Source organism: Cephus cinctus, unplaced genomic scaffold (assembly GCF_000341935.2).
Source record: "Cephus cinctus unplaced genomic scaffold, Ccin1 Ccin1_scaffold0215, whole genome shotgun sequence".
In the NCBI taxonomy this organism is placed as follows: domain Eukaryota; kingdom Metazoa; phylum Arthropoda; class Insecta; order Hymenoptera; family Cephidae; genus Cephus; species Cephus cinctus.
In genome coordinates, this window is record NW_014332933.1 from 114,517 (window position 1) to 129,260 (window position 14,744).

The 14,744-nt window shown below is 49.2% G+C and overlaps 3 protein-coding genes across 11 annotated transcripts in view; all 3 read right to left on the reverse strand.

The window, feature by feature from the left end:
• The window catches only part of LOC107265174 (zinc finger protein 587), a 59,653-nt gene that overhangs the window by 16,291 nt on the left and 28,618 nt on the right, over window positions 1-14,744 (reverse strand). Inside the window, exon 5 of one of the 8 annotated variants that reach the window (XM_015734325.2) lies at window positions 2,453-2,671. The exons of 5 other annotated variants lie outside the window; for them this stretch is intronic. In XM_015734325.2, coding sequence (XP_015589811.1) covers window positions 2,453-2,671 — 219 coding nt within the window. Of the gene's footprint in view, window positions 1-2,452; window positions 2,672-5,543; window positions 6,784-12,703; window positions 14,349-14,744 lie in introns of those variants that run through there. 2 more of the 8 variants (XM_015734337.2, XM_015734332.2) reach the window with 2 other exon arrangements.
• On the reverse strand, window positions 999-2,304 carry LOC107265185 (oocyte zinc finger protein XlCOF26-like). Of its 2 annotated transcripts, none has more exons than XM_015734349.2 (2): window positions 1,415-2,304; window positions 999-1,139 (listed from the first exon to the last, which is right to left on the reverse strand). In XM_015734349.2, the coding sequence occupies exon 1, from the start codon at window positions 2,170-2,172 to the stop codon at window positions 1,759-1,761; it is 414 nt and encodes a 137-aa protein (XP_015589835.1). In that variant the 5' UTR covers window positions 2,173-2,304; the 3' UTR covers window positions 999-1,139; window positions 1,415-1,758. The 2 variants fall into 2 exon arrangements, with proteins under 2 accessions (XP_015589835.1, XP_024938004.1); XM_025082236.1 differs by lacking the exon at window positions 999-1,139 and adding an exon at window positions 1,146-1,288.
• LOC112493949 (gastrula zinc finger protein XlCGF67.1-like) lies at window positions 8,228-11,177 on the reverse strand. Its single transcript, XM_025082233.1, has 2 exons — window positions 8,700-11,177; window positions 8,228-8,618 (listed from the first exon to the last, which is right to left on the reverse strand). The coding sequence occupies exon 1, from the start codon at window positions 11,039-11,041 to the stop codon at window positions 10,280-10,282; it is 762 nt and encodes a 253-aa protein (XP_024938001.1). The 5' UTR covers window positions 11,042-11,177; the 3' UTR covers window positions 8,228-8,618; window positions 8,700-10,279.

A 14,744-nucleotide genomic window follows, 5' to 3' on the forward strand; every position in this document is an offset into this window, starting at 1 on the left:
TCTCTCTCTCTCTCTCTCTCTCTCTCTCTCTCTCTCTCTCTCTCTCTCTCTCTCTCTCTTTCCCTCGCTGCCCCCACCAATCCACCACAACACGCTCACTCACGCTTCCTCGTGGCGAAGAAAGATAACGTCGCCTAGCCAATAATGATTGGTACAGATCTGTCATGCTGTCCTTCCTTTCGCTATTGTCCCGAGTCACGAACTCGGCTGAGCTGCTTGTTTCACCGTCTGGCCCCGCAGACTGTCCGTGCTGATGCACACGATTCACGATTATCTAGATTCGGTCGTAACTGGAGGCTTCTCTTGAAGATCGGACGCTAAAATTCTCCATTCTTGACTCCGTGCTTGTAGTTCTTGTGGCAGTAGAGAGACAGCCTATTAGGTGGGGCGGAGCCGCAAACGTCACATGTGCTTCGTATAGTCGGCCTTTATCCGAAACTCTCGCTCGCACCTGTGACAAGCCTACCGAAAATCTCCCGTGTGCTTTCGAGTGCAATGCACCTGAAAAGCAAAAGCACTCGATCAGAGGGACGATTCTTAATCGCCCTGGTATTTTCTTAACATTTGACGATTAACGATACGATCGCAAATGAGAATTGTCCCAGGAGCTCGGAAAGACCGCAGATCCAATTACCCTAAACCCGCGGAAAAATCATTAAAATAGAAGGAACTGAGAATGAGTTGCAACGGCAGCGATACGCACCTGCAAGCAGAAGGAGTGTACACGGCCATAAAGGCGCAGAACTGACAGGCGTGGACGATTGCGTCGCCGCCATGGATTTGCTTGCATCCTGCGTCTCTCCTCGTGTTGTTCTTGGCTTTGAACTTCTTTGCGCACACGTTAGATTTAAGCGCGTGTAGGCCGCTGCCATAATTGAAGACGTGCGCGTGCTCCAAATTCTTTCTTCTCTCAAAGTCACTTTGCGAGTGTCACGATGGTCCCTCTCGTTCTTTGTCAGCGGTGACACCGACGAAGACTTCGTCAATATGGATACGTTCCGCGAATCACCGTGACTCGCGGTAGCTCGAACGTCGAATGGGAGAGCGTCCTTTGGGGATATCGATTCGATAGATCAATTAGCTTCTTGAAGAGGCTCCTCCTTCTTAAGACGATTCCCTCTTCATCCTGGCCCTGCGGCCTAAACAATCGGAATATCAATGCTCCAGTAAGAATTCTTCGGCGCCGTAAATCTGTCTCGGATCACGATTTTTATCTAGGAAACATTCTGTCCGGAGGAGACGGTCATTGGCGGCTTAGGAGATTAATCGTTGCAAGGGCATGGTTTTCCTAAAATTGTATTAATATCGTTCGAAGGAATATACAATTTCAGTTGCCAGATATATAATGGTAGTCGCAAGAACTCACTGAAATTCTACGGAATAGTGCCGTTATCACGGATACTTTGATACTTACCACTTAACTATATAGAGGGAAGAAGGCAAGGAAGAAGGGGACAAATCGTCTAGCCTAAATTAGCTGACACAGGAAGACATACGTCGCGCGCCTATTGGGCGAGGAAGGTCGCCCCGTTGCTATTCGGTGGTGCGATGGAAGAACAGATAAGCTCCATTGAAATGTCATTGAGTATGTTCGCCGTAGTAAATTCTTAATTGCATTACTCTTACTGACAAGTAACCCGGCGACCCGGCGACCCGGCGGAGTCACAAAGCCCACACGGCCACCCTTTCCACCCTTTCCTCAAGTAAAAATATCTTCTGGCCGCTGAACACGTTGTTGATCAATAGTCTGACGCAAAATCAATTTGCCTTGTTCTTGCTGAGATGCACTTTGTCTTGAGCGCCGAGAAGCAGGTTGGCAATCTTGATAGGTGGTGGCGGAGGATGAACGCCAGGATGCTTTTTCCTGTGAACCATCATCGGGGATCTCTGAGTGAAACTCTGTCCACAAATGTCGCAAACGTAAGGACGTTCCCCCATGAGCGTCAGCAGCAGGTGCATCTTTTGAGAATTAAGTGAACCGAAGGTCTTGCCGTACTTGGTACAGAGGTACAATTTCTCCCTCGAGTGTGTCCTGAGATGCTTCGTAAGAGCGTTTTTCGCACTTGCCGCACTGCTCGCAGCTGAACTTGTAAGCCTCAGTGTGCTTACGGATGTGGTGAATCTTGAGGTAGTACTTTGCGTTTGCTTTAAAGTTACAAAGGGAGCAGCCATGAAGCTGCGCGGGACCCTTGTGTGTCTTCATGTGGCGAGTCAGGGACTCCCTGTACTTAAACACCTGGAAGCAAATCGCACACTTGCAGGTGCGAGAATTGCTGTGCTTCCGCATGTGACGACTCAATTTGTTCTTCTCTTTAAACGTCCTGTCACATACGTCGCAGGTTGGATGTCTCTTTCTAGCCTCGGGATCACCTTCCCAGTAGACCCTTCATTTGATTACTCTGCTCTTTTCATCTCTGACTAGAGCCGCCGATGTCTTCCCGCGGACTCTCACCTTTTTCGCGACCGATTCAACGGGATCTTCGACAACCTCATCTTCGTTCTTCTGTTGCTCCTCCGGCTCTGCCTTCGGATCCACCACGTCCTGCCCACAATTCCAGATCCATTGCTCTCCCTCGCGATGAAAACGCTGAGAGACGTCGATACGTGATAATCGTCTTGATCCAGCTTCACTCTCAGAAACGAAAGATCCAGCGGATCAAGTGGGCTCGACCTAAAAATTATACGTAAATCAGTCGAGCAAACATTACGAAGAACCCTCTAATCTTATAGATAGAAGAGATGCCTCTAGTACCTGTATTGAAGAAGAATGCACCCCGACTTGTGTGGATACATTCTTATCTAGAAGATTTTTTAAATTAATCATTAATAAAGAAACGATAACGTGACACCAAATTTTTGGAAACACAACGAAACGCTGAAGCAAGTACCTCTCGAGGTGAAGAAACACTGTACACTGTTGGACAATGGTATGCAATAGTGTACCAAAAACATATTCTTTTTTTATTTTGTGTACTACAATGGCGCAACATTATACATCTTTCGTTTTTTTTTTGTAGCAATTTTCTCTGTACGAAGGCAAACGTAAGGCCTTCGTCCGCTGTAGATGCCTAATTTTCAATTTTCAATTTTCAATTTTCAATTTTCAATTTTCAACTTTCTTCTCCTGACGTCAGAGAGGCTGCCCGCGACACTCGACGAGTGTCTCGTTCGTTTCACCGCAAGGCGACGGCGCGACTTCGTGAGGAATGGCCGGCAAAAGGAAGAACGAAAGTCACGTGGCTCGTAAACACCTTAGGCGGCTGCGTCGTGCGTGTCTCTGCGATCGTTATTGTTGCCGTCAATGTTCACGTGAAATTCCAAGTATCTGTAGCAGGCTATATCCGTCCGTGGCGTTAGAAAGATACAAAGGAGTCTCCAAGAGTCCAAGAGACGCACATTTTCCGGGAAGAACCGTCGCCAGAAGTGAAGCAGCATAATCGAATGTCGCCCGGAAGCATTGGGCGCCCAGTGCCAATTGTACAATAAGGTACAAGCGAATCTGATCTCGATCTGAAGGCACGGTGAACTTCCGTGCTTCAGCCAGCGACTACTTCGAACTCTTATTCACGATGATTTTATCTTGAACACCGTGAAGAAGGTTCGTGATTTTGATCGGCGGCGGCGGTGGATGAATACCAGGATGCTTTCTGCGGTGCAGCATCATGGGCGAGCGTTGAGTGAAACTCTGGCCGCAGATGTCGCAGACGTAGGGTCGCTCGCCCACGTGGGTCAAGAGGTGAATCTTCTGGGAGCTAAGGCAGCCGAATGTCTTCCCGCAGATGGCACAGAGATAGGACTTTTCGCCCGAGTGAGTTCTGAGGTGTTTCGTCAGGCCGTACTTAAACTTGAACTCCATGCCGCACTGCTCGCAGACATACTTCATCTTGTGAAGCTCGGCATGGTTATCGAGGTTCTTCTGGCTCTTGAAGCGCTTACGGCAGGTCGTGCATTCGAACTCCTTGATCTTTGTTTTGTGCTTGTAATGCTTGTGAAAGTAGAGAGAGCTCTTGCTGGGATACGAAGTGCCACAGATGTCGCAGACACAGGACTCCGTGTCATGGTCCTTCATGTGCGTCGTGAAGTCAGACTGGACCTTGAACATCTTGCCGCACTGCTCGCAGCTATAATTGTAGTCCTCGGTGTGCTTCCGGATGTAGTGGATCTTCAAGTATGGCTTGGTGCGCGCCTTGAAGTCACAGAGGGCGCAGGCGTGAAGCTGCGCGGGCTCGTCATGAATTTCCATGTGCCGCGCTAGGTAGGCACTCGTTTTGAAGCCCTTCGCGCAAATGGCGCACTTGTGCGGTCTCGAGTTGCTGTGCTTGAACATGTGGCTCGTAAGTTTGCTTTTGCGGTCGAAGCTAGTGTAGCAGATCTCGCAGGAGTGGGACTTTTTCGTCTTGAGTCGCTTCGCCCTCGGCCTGTCTCCGCCTCGTCTCTTCCGGAAGTCGAGAGGCGCGTCGTCCAGGTCGTCCTCCTCCTTCTCACTCTCAGGCTCCTCGATATCTTCAACCTCCCCGCCGACTCCCTCCGCAGTGTCCTCGTCCTTCACTCGAAGCCGACCTTTCTCTTCGACGCCCGGCCTCGGCTCTTTCATCATGAACACGCTCAACGACTTCGGGATCCGAAAATAGTCGTCTCCTAGCTTTACTGTCAGAAAAGACGGACCGAGTGGGTCTAGCGGATTGTACCTAAAAAATCATAAAATCGTCAGTTAACTGTGGGACGCGATTGGCGCTCGATCTTTCTCGCTATGCGCAAGACATGCATCGCGGCTCGATCGATCATCGACAGATCAACTCTTAGGAAGTACGCGCAACTCGCCACTCAATCATCCATCCTCTCTCTCTCTCTCTCTCTCGCTCTCCCAATCTACACACTCGCTCTCTCGCATATGGGGCCCTCTCGATCTGGCTGCTATTCAAAGGATGAGGGTCGTCGAAAGAATGGTAGATCCTCTGTTCGTCTGATCGTTTTAATCATTTAATCCGTGTATCGGCGTTCAATTAATCGCAAGCTTTAATTCGCAAAGGACGTAGGACCCGACGCGGCGATCTATAGTAGATCTAAAGAGCGGGTCCTTCCCTGTTACTTCCGCTGACGAGAACGTTGCCCCGTCCGGCATTTGTTGACTCCTGAAAACAGAAACACTGACACACGAGATCAATAAAATTCTAAAGTCCACCGTTTTTTTTTCTTCGAAATATTCTCGACGGACGGAGCTTACCGTGTGATCGACATTACTGCCGCGCTAGGCACAAGTCACTCGCGACTTTCTATGGTTTTATTACTATAATTTCATTAAACTTAATCAATAGAGTATATTAGGTATAACAGTTTAATTACAAGCGCCATATTTATATTACAATCGCGACTCTATACTCTGCCTATCGACTTGATGTGAAAATGTGAAAATGCGAGTATCCCCGCCCCACAGCCTTCCTCCTGCCTCTTCCACCGAACCCCTTCCCCATTCGCTCTCTCCCCCCTCATCTCTTCTCTCTTCTCGTAATGCCGCCGCCACCCCCCCGGCCCCCCCGGCCCCCCTGACTTTCCATGGATATGACGGAAGCAATAGACGCCGCTGATCAGTCTTGATTGCTAGACTTTGTATCGGCGTCGCTCTTGAAGGCAGTTCCCTTGGCCAGTTGATTGATCTTCGGCTGGATGCTCTTGAGTAGAAGATCAAGCTTAATGGGAGGCACGGGAGGAAGATCGCCAGGATGCTTACGTCTGTGAAGCATCATGCTACCGCGCTGGGTGTAGGCAGATCCGCATATGTCGCATCTGTAGGGCTTCACATCCGTATGCGTGAAGAGATGCAGCTGCAGCAGGCTGTGCATCTTGAATGTTTTGACGCAAACGGGGCAAGAGTATGGCCTGTCCTCCCTGTGCACGTTCTGGATGTGATGGGTAAGGGCGTACTTGCCGGTGAAAGGCTTTCCACAATGATCGCAATAGCAACTGCCGCCGTCGTTGTGTTGCTTAAGTTTATGAGCATCAGCAGATTCCTGGGAAGCAAAGCCCTTCGAGCAAATGCCACACTTGAAGTTCCGGTTCCGCTTCGCACCGACCGCGTGATGCGTCTTCTTGTGGTTGCAGAGCGAGCGATAACTTGGCAGCACGTCGCCGCAGCGCTCGCACACGATCGGTCCGCTGTGAATCTGATTGATGTGAGTGGTGAGATCTCGCTTAAATCGTAGCTGCATTCCGCAGATGTAACAGGAGGTTGCGTATATGTCCGTATGCCGGCGCACGTAGTGATCTTCCAACCGCGACTTGTCCTTGGCCTTGTAGCCACACACCTTGCACGGCAGCAACTCGTAGAGACCCTCGTGGATGACCTGCACGTGCTTCTTCAAGGCATTCTTCATCTTGAACGCATGCCCGCATATCTTGCAAGCGAAAGGTCGCAGCGACGAATGCACGTACTTCGTATGGACGGTTAGTTTACGTTTACTCGCGAAGGACTTGCTGCACGTTTCGCACTTCGGCTCGACCAACAACCTTGGCTCTCTCGGCAGCTTCCCCTCGAGTCTACCGGGCGATTTCTCTTTTCGTCTCTCCTTGGACTTACTCGTTAGCACCGTTCTCGAAAGTCTTGGCGCTCTGTCAGCGGCAACCGTCCTCAGGGGTATCGCAGTTAAATTCGAATCAGGCGTCGAATCGGCAATGACTACCTCAGCGTCACTTTCTATCTCGACTTTAGGCGCTGGAACCCAAATCGATTTCTCGTCCGATCGCACCGTAACATATGGTTGAACTCGCAAGGGATCATTGCGGTTCCTGAAAGAGAAGAGAACTCGGTTAGTTTTGACTTGAGAGTATAAAACAACGTAAAAGAGCATACAGCGCTTTAGCCCGTGCGTCTTTCAATATCGGTACTAGCACCTACTCCTCTTACCCGTTTACTGTGTTATCGTCATATTATCTTATGTTCAGATTAGCATCTATTGTTCATAACTGCGAAAGTTCCTGATGATATGAATAGCGTAACCTTTTTGTTCCTTTCGTATCAACCTAAGTTATATTGTTTTGAAATTTGGAATTTGGAATTCGGTGAATATGTGACAAATACATAAATCTTCAACCTAATTTTGTAAGGCCGAACGAAAGAAGCGAAGAGTTTACTTGTGCTGGCTGTTGTTGAGAAAATCGAATTGAAGTTCGCTAACGCATAGATCTTCCAGGTAGAAATTACATTTAAAAATTCGAGGGCCTGTAAAGATTCTCGCTGGTTCTAGCTCGCTAGAGACCTAGTGGGGACTTGGATAAGTTCTGGACTTGAAGAGAAAAAGTTCTATCAGGGGATGGGTGGAAAAAGAAGGATTTTCTATTCAGTGTCGGAGACATAATATGTTGTCGAATGTCCTTGGTGGGATTGATGATCGGGTTCGAGTATAATGGCTGCACGTGTGCCTCGTGATTTCGCGTGTGTCCTGTCCTACTCGAACGCTGAGCGAAGATCTCTCGAAGAGGTCGTGCTCGAACAAGCGCTGATCAGGATGACACGATAGGCACGCTTTTAATGTCGCTGCTCCCGACCGTTTTCTAGTAGATTAAGCGAAAGTAACTGCCGCTTTAGATATTTTTGACGGACCTAGAATCAGAGTACTTCTTCCTCTTGGCAAACTCGATACAGAGCCGTGGAGGAGCACTCCTGCTGTGAAAATCAATTCTTGAGACTATGTTCGCCCTCGAAGCTCAATTCGAGAAGCTCGTAGCGATGTGGTCGCCTGAGCCAGTAAACTTGTGTACGATGTGACTCGAGACTTCGAGGACTTACCATCACAATTCTCTAATTCTTGCACACGAGTTGACCAAAGCAAGTTTTCGTATTCCATGAACGGAGACAAGTCGCTCCTGGAACATCAAAGAATCAATTAGAGAAAGCGAAAAGATCAAGATCACAAGGTCGGCAGAACGTCATCCAGTTGAAGAGAAAAAAGTTGGCTGGATCGGAGAAAGCAATTATCTCTTATTACTCATTATATGGAGCCAATAAAATATAATAATTTAACGCACCATCATTCTGGTTTTTCATCTTATATCTTTCACCCGAAGTGCAGGAGAATATAGCGAGTTTTGCACCTTCCTCGAGATGCCTTTTTAGCGACGACTATCATTTGAGCCAATCATATGCGCATTCTTACATTCTCACAGTGGCCAAAAAATAGCTCTAGTGAATTTAGCGATATGGATGTGTCACAAGATGATCATCCTTCCTCAATTGAAGATGACAACGTTTTATTTGATTGTTAATCGCAAGTCATTATTGTCACATACAAGGCATCCGGTCGAGTCTTTATTTGCCAAGAGTAGTAGGCATCCGTGGGGCAGGTAGCACTGATTTCGGTGATCGACGCTGCCCAAATTATTCTTTTTGACTGTGAGTATGAGCCTGAATGCCTGAATAAGGTTTCTCGTGATAGCCGCTATCAATATCTTGGGAGGTGGTGGATGTTCGCCCGAATGTTTCCACCAATGTCTCATCATGCTGGATCTCTGAGTGAATCCTTGGCCACACAAGTCGCACCTGTGCGAGCGTCGCCTCCGCATGGTCCAGCATTGGTCACATGCTCGTTCAGCGTTAGGCTCGTCCGCTACTAAAGAGTCTGCTACTACAAATAAATGAAACAGCCGGTTAGAGGGTTCCTTCCTGTTTGGCCTTGTGCGCCGCGAGGAGCTTCGATTTCACGAACTTCTTTCCGCACTCGGCACGCTGAAGTCGAGTTAATCTCGTTCATCGTCATGTGATTCCTCAGTTTTTTCTGAAACTTGAACTTTTGGTTGCAAATACGCAGGAAAGCTTGTAGGCGCTCCCATCCCTCTGATGCTTCCACTCGTGATACTTGAGGTCGCGAACGGACTGCCCGTATATTCCGCAGTCACACAAGACGTTCGCGTGGGAATTTATTATGTGCCCGATGAAGTCACATTTCAGGCGAAACTGCCTGCTGCCTTCCAGGCAGGTCCACTTGTGCGCCTTTAGCTGAGCAGGCTGTAAGATCGCTCGTCGAACGAGCACGGACGTGCTTTTTAAATTTTCTGTAATTGAGAACTTTCTTCCCGCAAATTGGGCGAATGCGTTTCAGTGATTCGAACTTGAGAGTCATCGTTGCTCTTGCCACCCGAGTCCTCGGATATTTCGAATTTTCTAAAATTACTCAAGTGCGCGACGGACGTCTCGAAGCGCTCGAAGACGTCCTTTCTTCGAAGTTCTTGGACTCTTCCGATTTCGATGGAAATTCCGGAATGCCAAATGCGAAATGCATATTCTTTTCTTCGAGCATCAGGACCGGCAGAGTGGCTAACATTTGCGATGTCTCGCTTCTTTCTAACGAGTCTTCGTTGACTTGGTCGCAGTTGTCCTCGAGGACGAGGGCTCGAGGCTGGAAAGGACACTGGAACTGGACGCGCCACTCTTTCAGCGGCTCGTTTCGCAAGAGTCCTGGAAAATTTCCAAGTTTAGTCAAATTCCCATGCTTTAAAAGGCACGGAGTTGATTGTGCAAAGAAGAGTTAATAGGGATTTTGCAAAAGAGAAAGTTCACATGATCGAAACGGGAGAGATTTCTTTATTCGACATTCTTGAGAAAAGAAATGTGTGGAACTGCAAAGAAATATGATACTCCACTTCCAGGATTGAAACGATCTCGAGATCTCTACCTTGACGTCCGAAGACGTCCATTCGAAGACGAATGGCTAGCTGGTCCTGAAACACCATTGGTTAAGATTAGTAGGATTCACTTACACAAACGAGTCGAAGCTTCATTTTCGAACTCTTCATCGAAAAACTTGAATGACGAGTCATGTTCCAGCCATCTCGCTTGGTTTACGTTATTGAGACGTCGGCGTTGGGGAAAGCACACGCATTCTATAAAATTTCTTCGTGCGCATTTGATAGAATGTCGGATTCGAAATTGAAGAAAGCAAAGACGAAGAACGCGTTATGCCATTTAAGGACTTTTCCTTGTATTACGCTGCTTTATTAAAAATTGACAAAGGTATTTACAGACTCTGCGCGGTATATACTGCTACACCATAAGTACGACGCACACGAGATTGTTCGATTTCACTTTGAGAATGGCGAACATGAGCCAAAAGCTGCACCTGGTTACCATTCCGTCCCGACAATAAAGGAGCGGATGAATCGATAGATCCTAGCTCGTAGTTTGCAATTCACATGTCGACTCGTATCAAAATTGAAAAAGATACGAAGTAGGGAGAAGCTTGGAGAATGTGTGATTCGTCGGTTAATAAAACGTTCGTATTCCCCGACGTCATTCAGACTTGACACTGTTCTCCAGTCTGCTGAGAAGCAAGGGCGGCGGCGGTGGATGAATACCAGGATGCTTTCTTCGATGAGCCATCATGCTGCTGCGCTGCGTGAAGCTCTGACCGCAAAGGTCACAAACGTAGGGTCGCTCTCCGGTGTGAGTGAGCTTATGAACACGAAGAGCGGCGGATCTAGCGAAAGCCTTTGAGCAAGACTTGCACTGATAGGGTCGCTCGCCCGTATGCTTGCGATTGTGAAGCTTCAGAGCGTGATTCGTTGCGAACTCCTTGCCGCAATGAGCGCAAAGAAATTTTTGAGAGTGCAGGCCAATGTGATTTTTCAAATTGTACTCGGAGGCAAAGCTCTTGTTGCAGGTCTGGCACTGATATTCCTTGGGGGCACTCTTCTGTATCCCGTGAATGACTCTCTTATGGGCGACCAAGTAAGACTTCTGGGAGTAAGCGTTACCACAGTACTCGCAGATGAAGGTTTTGGTGCCAAGGTGACTGGCTTTGTGGTCTTCGAGATCATAATTTGACATGAATCCTTTGGTGCACTGCTCGCAATGATAACGAAAGTCCTTCTGGTGAACCCGACGATTGTGGGTGCGCAAAGAGACTTTGTTCGTTGTGGTGAAGTTACATATTTCACAAGTGTACTTGATCCCCTGATGAATCTGCATGTGACTGGTCACCTCCGAGGAGCGCTTGAATGCTTTTCCACATACGGAACACTTGTATGGCCTAAGATCACTATGCTTCACCATGTGTCGCCTGTAATCACCGTGCCGGCTGAACTCTATCTTGCATATCTCACACTCGTACTTGACTGATTCTTTTTTTCGATATTTCCTCCTTTTTTGTCTCTGCGATGACTCTAAATTTTCGAATTCATCGGCATGTTCCTCCTCCTCCTCCTCCTCTTTCTCCGGCTGTTCCTGCTCCTCCTCACCGTCATCATCACTATTGTCGTCATCCTCATCATCATCGTCGTCGTCGTCGTCGTCGTCGTCGTCGTCGTCGTCGTCGTCGTCGTCGTCGTCGTCGTCGTCGTCGTCGTCGTCGTCGTCGTCGTCGTCGTCGTCGTCGTCGTCGTCGTCGTCGTCGTCGTCGTCGTCGTCGTCGTCGTCGTCGTCGTCGTCGTCGTCGTCGTCGTCGTCGTCGTCGTCGTCGTCGTCGTCGTCGTCGTCGTCGTCGTCGTCGTCGTCGTCGTCGTCGTCGTCGTCGTCGTCGTCGTCGTCGTCGTCGTCGTCGTCGTCGTCGTCGTCGTCGTCGTCGTCGTCGTCGTCGTCGTCGTCGTCGTCGTCGTCGTCGTCGTCGTCGTCGTCGTCGTCGTCGTCGTCGTCGTCGTCGTCGTCGTCGTCGTCGTCGTCGTCGTCGTCGTCGTCGTCGTCGTCGTCGTCGTCGTCGTCGTCGTCGTCGTCGTCGTCGTCGTCGTCGTCGTCGTCGTCGTCGTCGTCGTCGTCGTCGTCGTCGTCGTCGTCGTCGTCGTCGTCGTCGTCGTCGTCGTCGTCGTCGTCGTCGTCGTCGTCGTCGTCGTCGTCGTCGTCGTCGTCGTCGTCGTCGTCGTCGTCGTCGTCGTCGTCGTCGTCGTCGTCGTCGTCGTCGTCGTCGTCGTCCTCCTCCTCCTCCTCCTCCTCCACCTCCTCCTCCTCCTCTTTCCCCACTTTTCTCGTTTTAACCCTCTCCCCCTCCAACCGATCGTCATCATCAGCTTCACTCCGATCTTCATCCGCATCGAGATCCTCCTCCCGTTTCACAAGTCCCCGGAAAGCTAAGTTTTCTTGACATTGGCCAGTATGGGCAATTGTGAGGATGGTGAGAGAGTTACTGACAGTACTTGTAGCAGTGAGGCAGTTACTGCTGATGCTGGTTGCGTCAATGGATTTGGTGACTGCGTGGCTTCCACTCGTAGCGTCGTCCTCGAGAACAAGAGACTCCTTGCTCGCTGACGACAAGTGCGAGGACGCGCTTGGATCAGGATGCCGGTCTCTGCAAGGACAAGAGTGAGTTTTCATGGAGTCCGTAAACGCGTCGCGAACAGAGTGGCCCTCGGTGCCGCGCAGGACGCTTCTTCTGGCACGTTGTTCGTGTCCTTGCAACCTCGCAATATCTTCCTTAACGCTCCTACAAGAATAACAATATAGACATAAATTGAGGTGATGTCTTTATCGCAACCCTGCGAAGATATCGTTCTTAGACATAAGAGAAGTCAAGTGCTAATGATGAACGTAGTGATCCTCGTAGACGATCCCTAGGGCGCTACGTACAACACGGGATACATATCAAAGAGCGAGGAAGTACTAGCTATGGGTTTTAATAAGGGTTAATTAATTAAGAGAATAGTTAGATCATCGAGGGATGGGCTAACAGATTTTGACAAGGCAAAGCGGTCAGATAAATCCCGATTATTACGATACTACAAGTCATGAAATATATAAAATCTATTTATTATTTCAAAAGTTTCGCCAATACATAATAGCCATGTGTGAATGCACTATAATTGTTAATAATTAAGGGTTCTCGTTAACTAATCGTAAGACAATCGGTAATCAATGTAACTCATAAAAACAACGTGTCGTAATCAGTTTGAAATGAGCGACAGGAAGGATAAGAAGAATAAGAAGGATAAGACGCGAAGAATCTCGGAGATTAAAGGAGTCGATGATGGGACGAGGAAGGGAAAAAAGGAAGGAAACGAGAGCGCAGAGTGAGAGGAAGATGGAGACGACGAAGGAGAAGGAAAGACAGAAGAGGAGTCAGACACAAGTGGACTTCTGATGGGCGGTCAGGTTGCCCTGGCAGGAGAAGCCACGATGGCAGATCTGACAGACGTAAGGTCGCTCGCCGGTGTGACCGCGCCTGTGAATCGTCAGAGTGGACCTCTGCGAGAAGGCCTTGGGACATTGGTCGCACTTGTAGGGCTTCTCGCCAGTGTGAACCCTTCTGTGCATTCGCAAGTTTTCGGAATCCGTGAAGCCCTTGCCGCAGATGTCGCAGACGTAGGGCTTCTCGCCGGTGTGGATGCGCCGATGTTTCTTGAGGTGCTCGGCGCTGCTGAGACTCTTACCGCAGTAGTCGCAGAGGTAAAGTTTCGTTGGGTTGTGACTTTCTTTGTGCCGGAAGAGGGAGCGCTTCGTCGCCAGGACGCGGCCGCAGATGTCGCAGGCTGTGCTCGTTACCTTGTTCGCCTTCATCTCGGGATGCATCCGACGACAATGAGCCGACAGCTGCCGTCGCAGGTAGAACGCGTTGCCGCAAAGCTGACAGACGAAAGGCTTCTCGCCGGAATGGATGTTGTAGTGTTCCTGGAGGTCGATCGCCTTTCGAAATCGCTTCTCGCATTCGTTGCACTTGAACGGAAGGTCCGCCTTGTTCGTGTGTCGCAGCATGTGAATGCTCAGGGCAGCGAGGACCGTCGTCTCGTAGTCGCACTCCTTGCACATGTAGCTCGGATAGAAGTGAGTCTTCTCGTGACGCGTCAGGTCCCGAAATAATCGAAATTTCTTCGGACAGTGCTTGCACGTAAGGTCGCCGACGGTGTGCCGCAGCAGATGCTTTTGGTAGTTGCTCTTATGCCGAAAAATCTTGTTGCAAGTTTTGCAGAGAAACTCTACTTCGGACTTTTCCTTTTTGACCTTCAGAGGCCGCCCGACGGTCTTGCGCTTTCGTCCTGCGTGCTTCTTTATGTGCTTTCGCAGATTAACGTACGTCCTAAAGACACGGCCGCACTGATTGCACGTATTCTTCCGCTTACCCTTGTGCTCGATCTCGTGATTCTCCAAGAGACCCTGCGAGTTGAAAAAGACACCGCAAGTTTTACATTGGAAGGCCAGCGGCAAATCCTCGTCCTCGATTTCCTGCTTTATTTCATCAGCGTTCGGACTCGCTTCGGAACTTGACGTCGCCGGCACTCGCGACGCTTTTGCCGCTCTTGACGACCTCGTTGCCCTCGACTCTTCGTCATCCTTTAATCTCTCTACCTCTGTCTGCTCCGCATCTTTCTTCACCAGGTCGAGCTTGGCGAACATTACCATCGGGTAATATTCTTCGGGGAATGGAAGATGGGTGTATCTGAAAGTAAAAGTTAACAATATCATAAGTCACGTGACCAAGAATTCACTCCCCCTTCTCTTTGCCCTCTACTCCCCTCACTACCTGCACTACTTTCACTACCTTCACTACCTTCACTATAAATTCACTAGCTGCGAAGAGACCCACTCCTCAGCATATACCTTAGCATAGCATAACATAGCAGAGCGACAAGCCCTCCTCTGTTACGCTACATTCCTCTTCTGTCTTTTAATTCCGTCAGCCCTTCTCCTTGTAATTCTACTTAATTCTCTAAATAATTCTTCACCTTTTACTTTCCATATTTGGACATATAAACACGCACACGCACGCACGCACGCACACACGCATACACGCACGCACACACACACACACACCGCCCCCCCCCCCCCCTCTCTC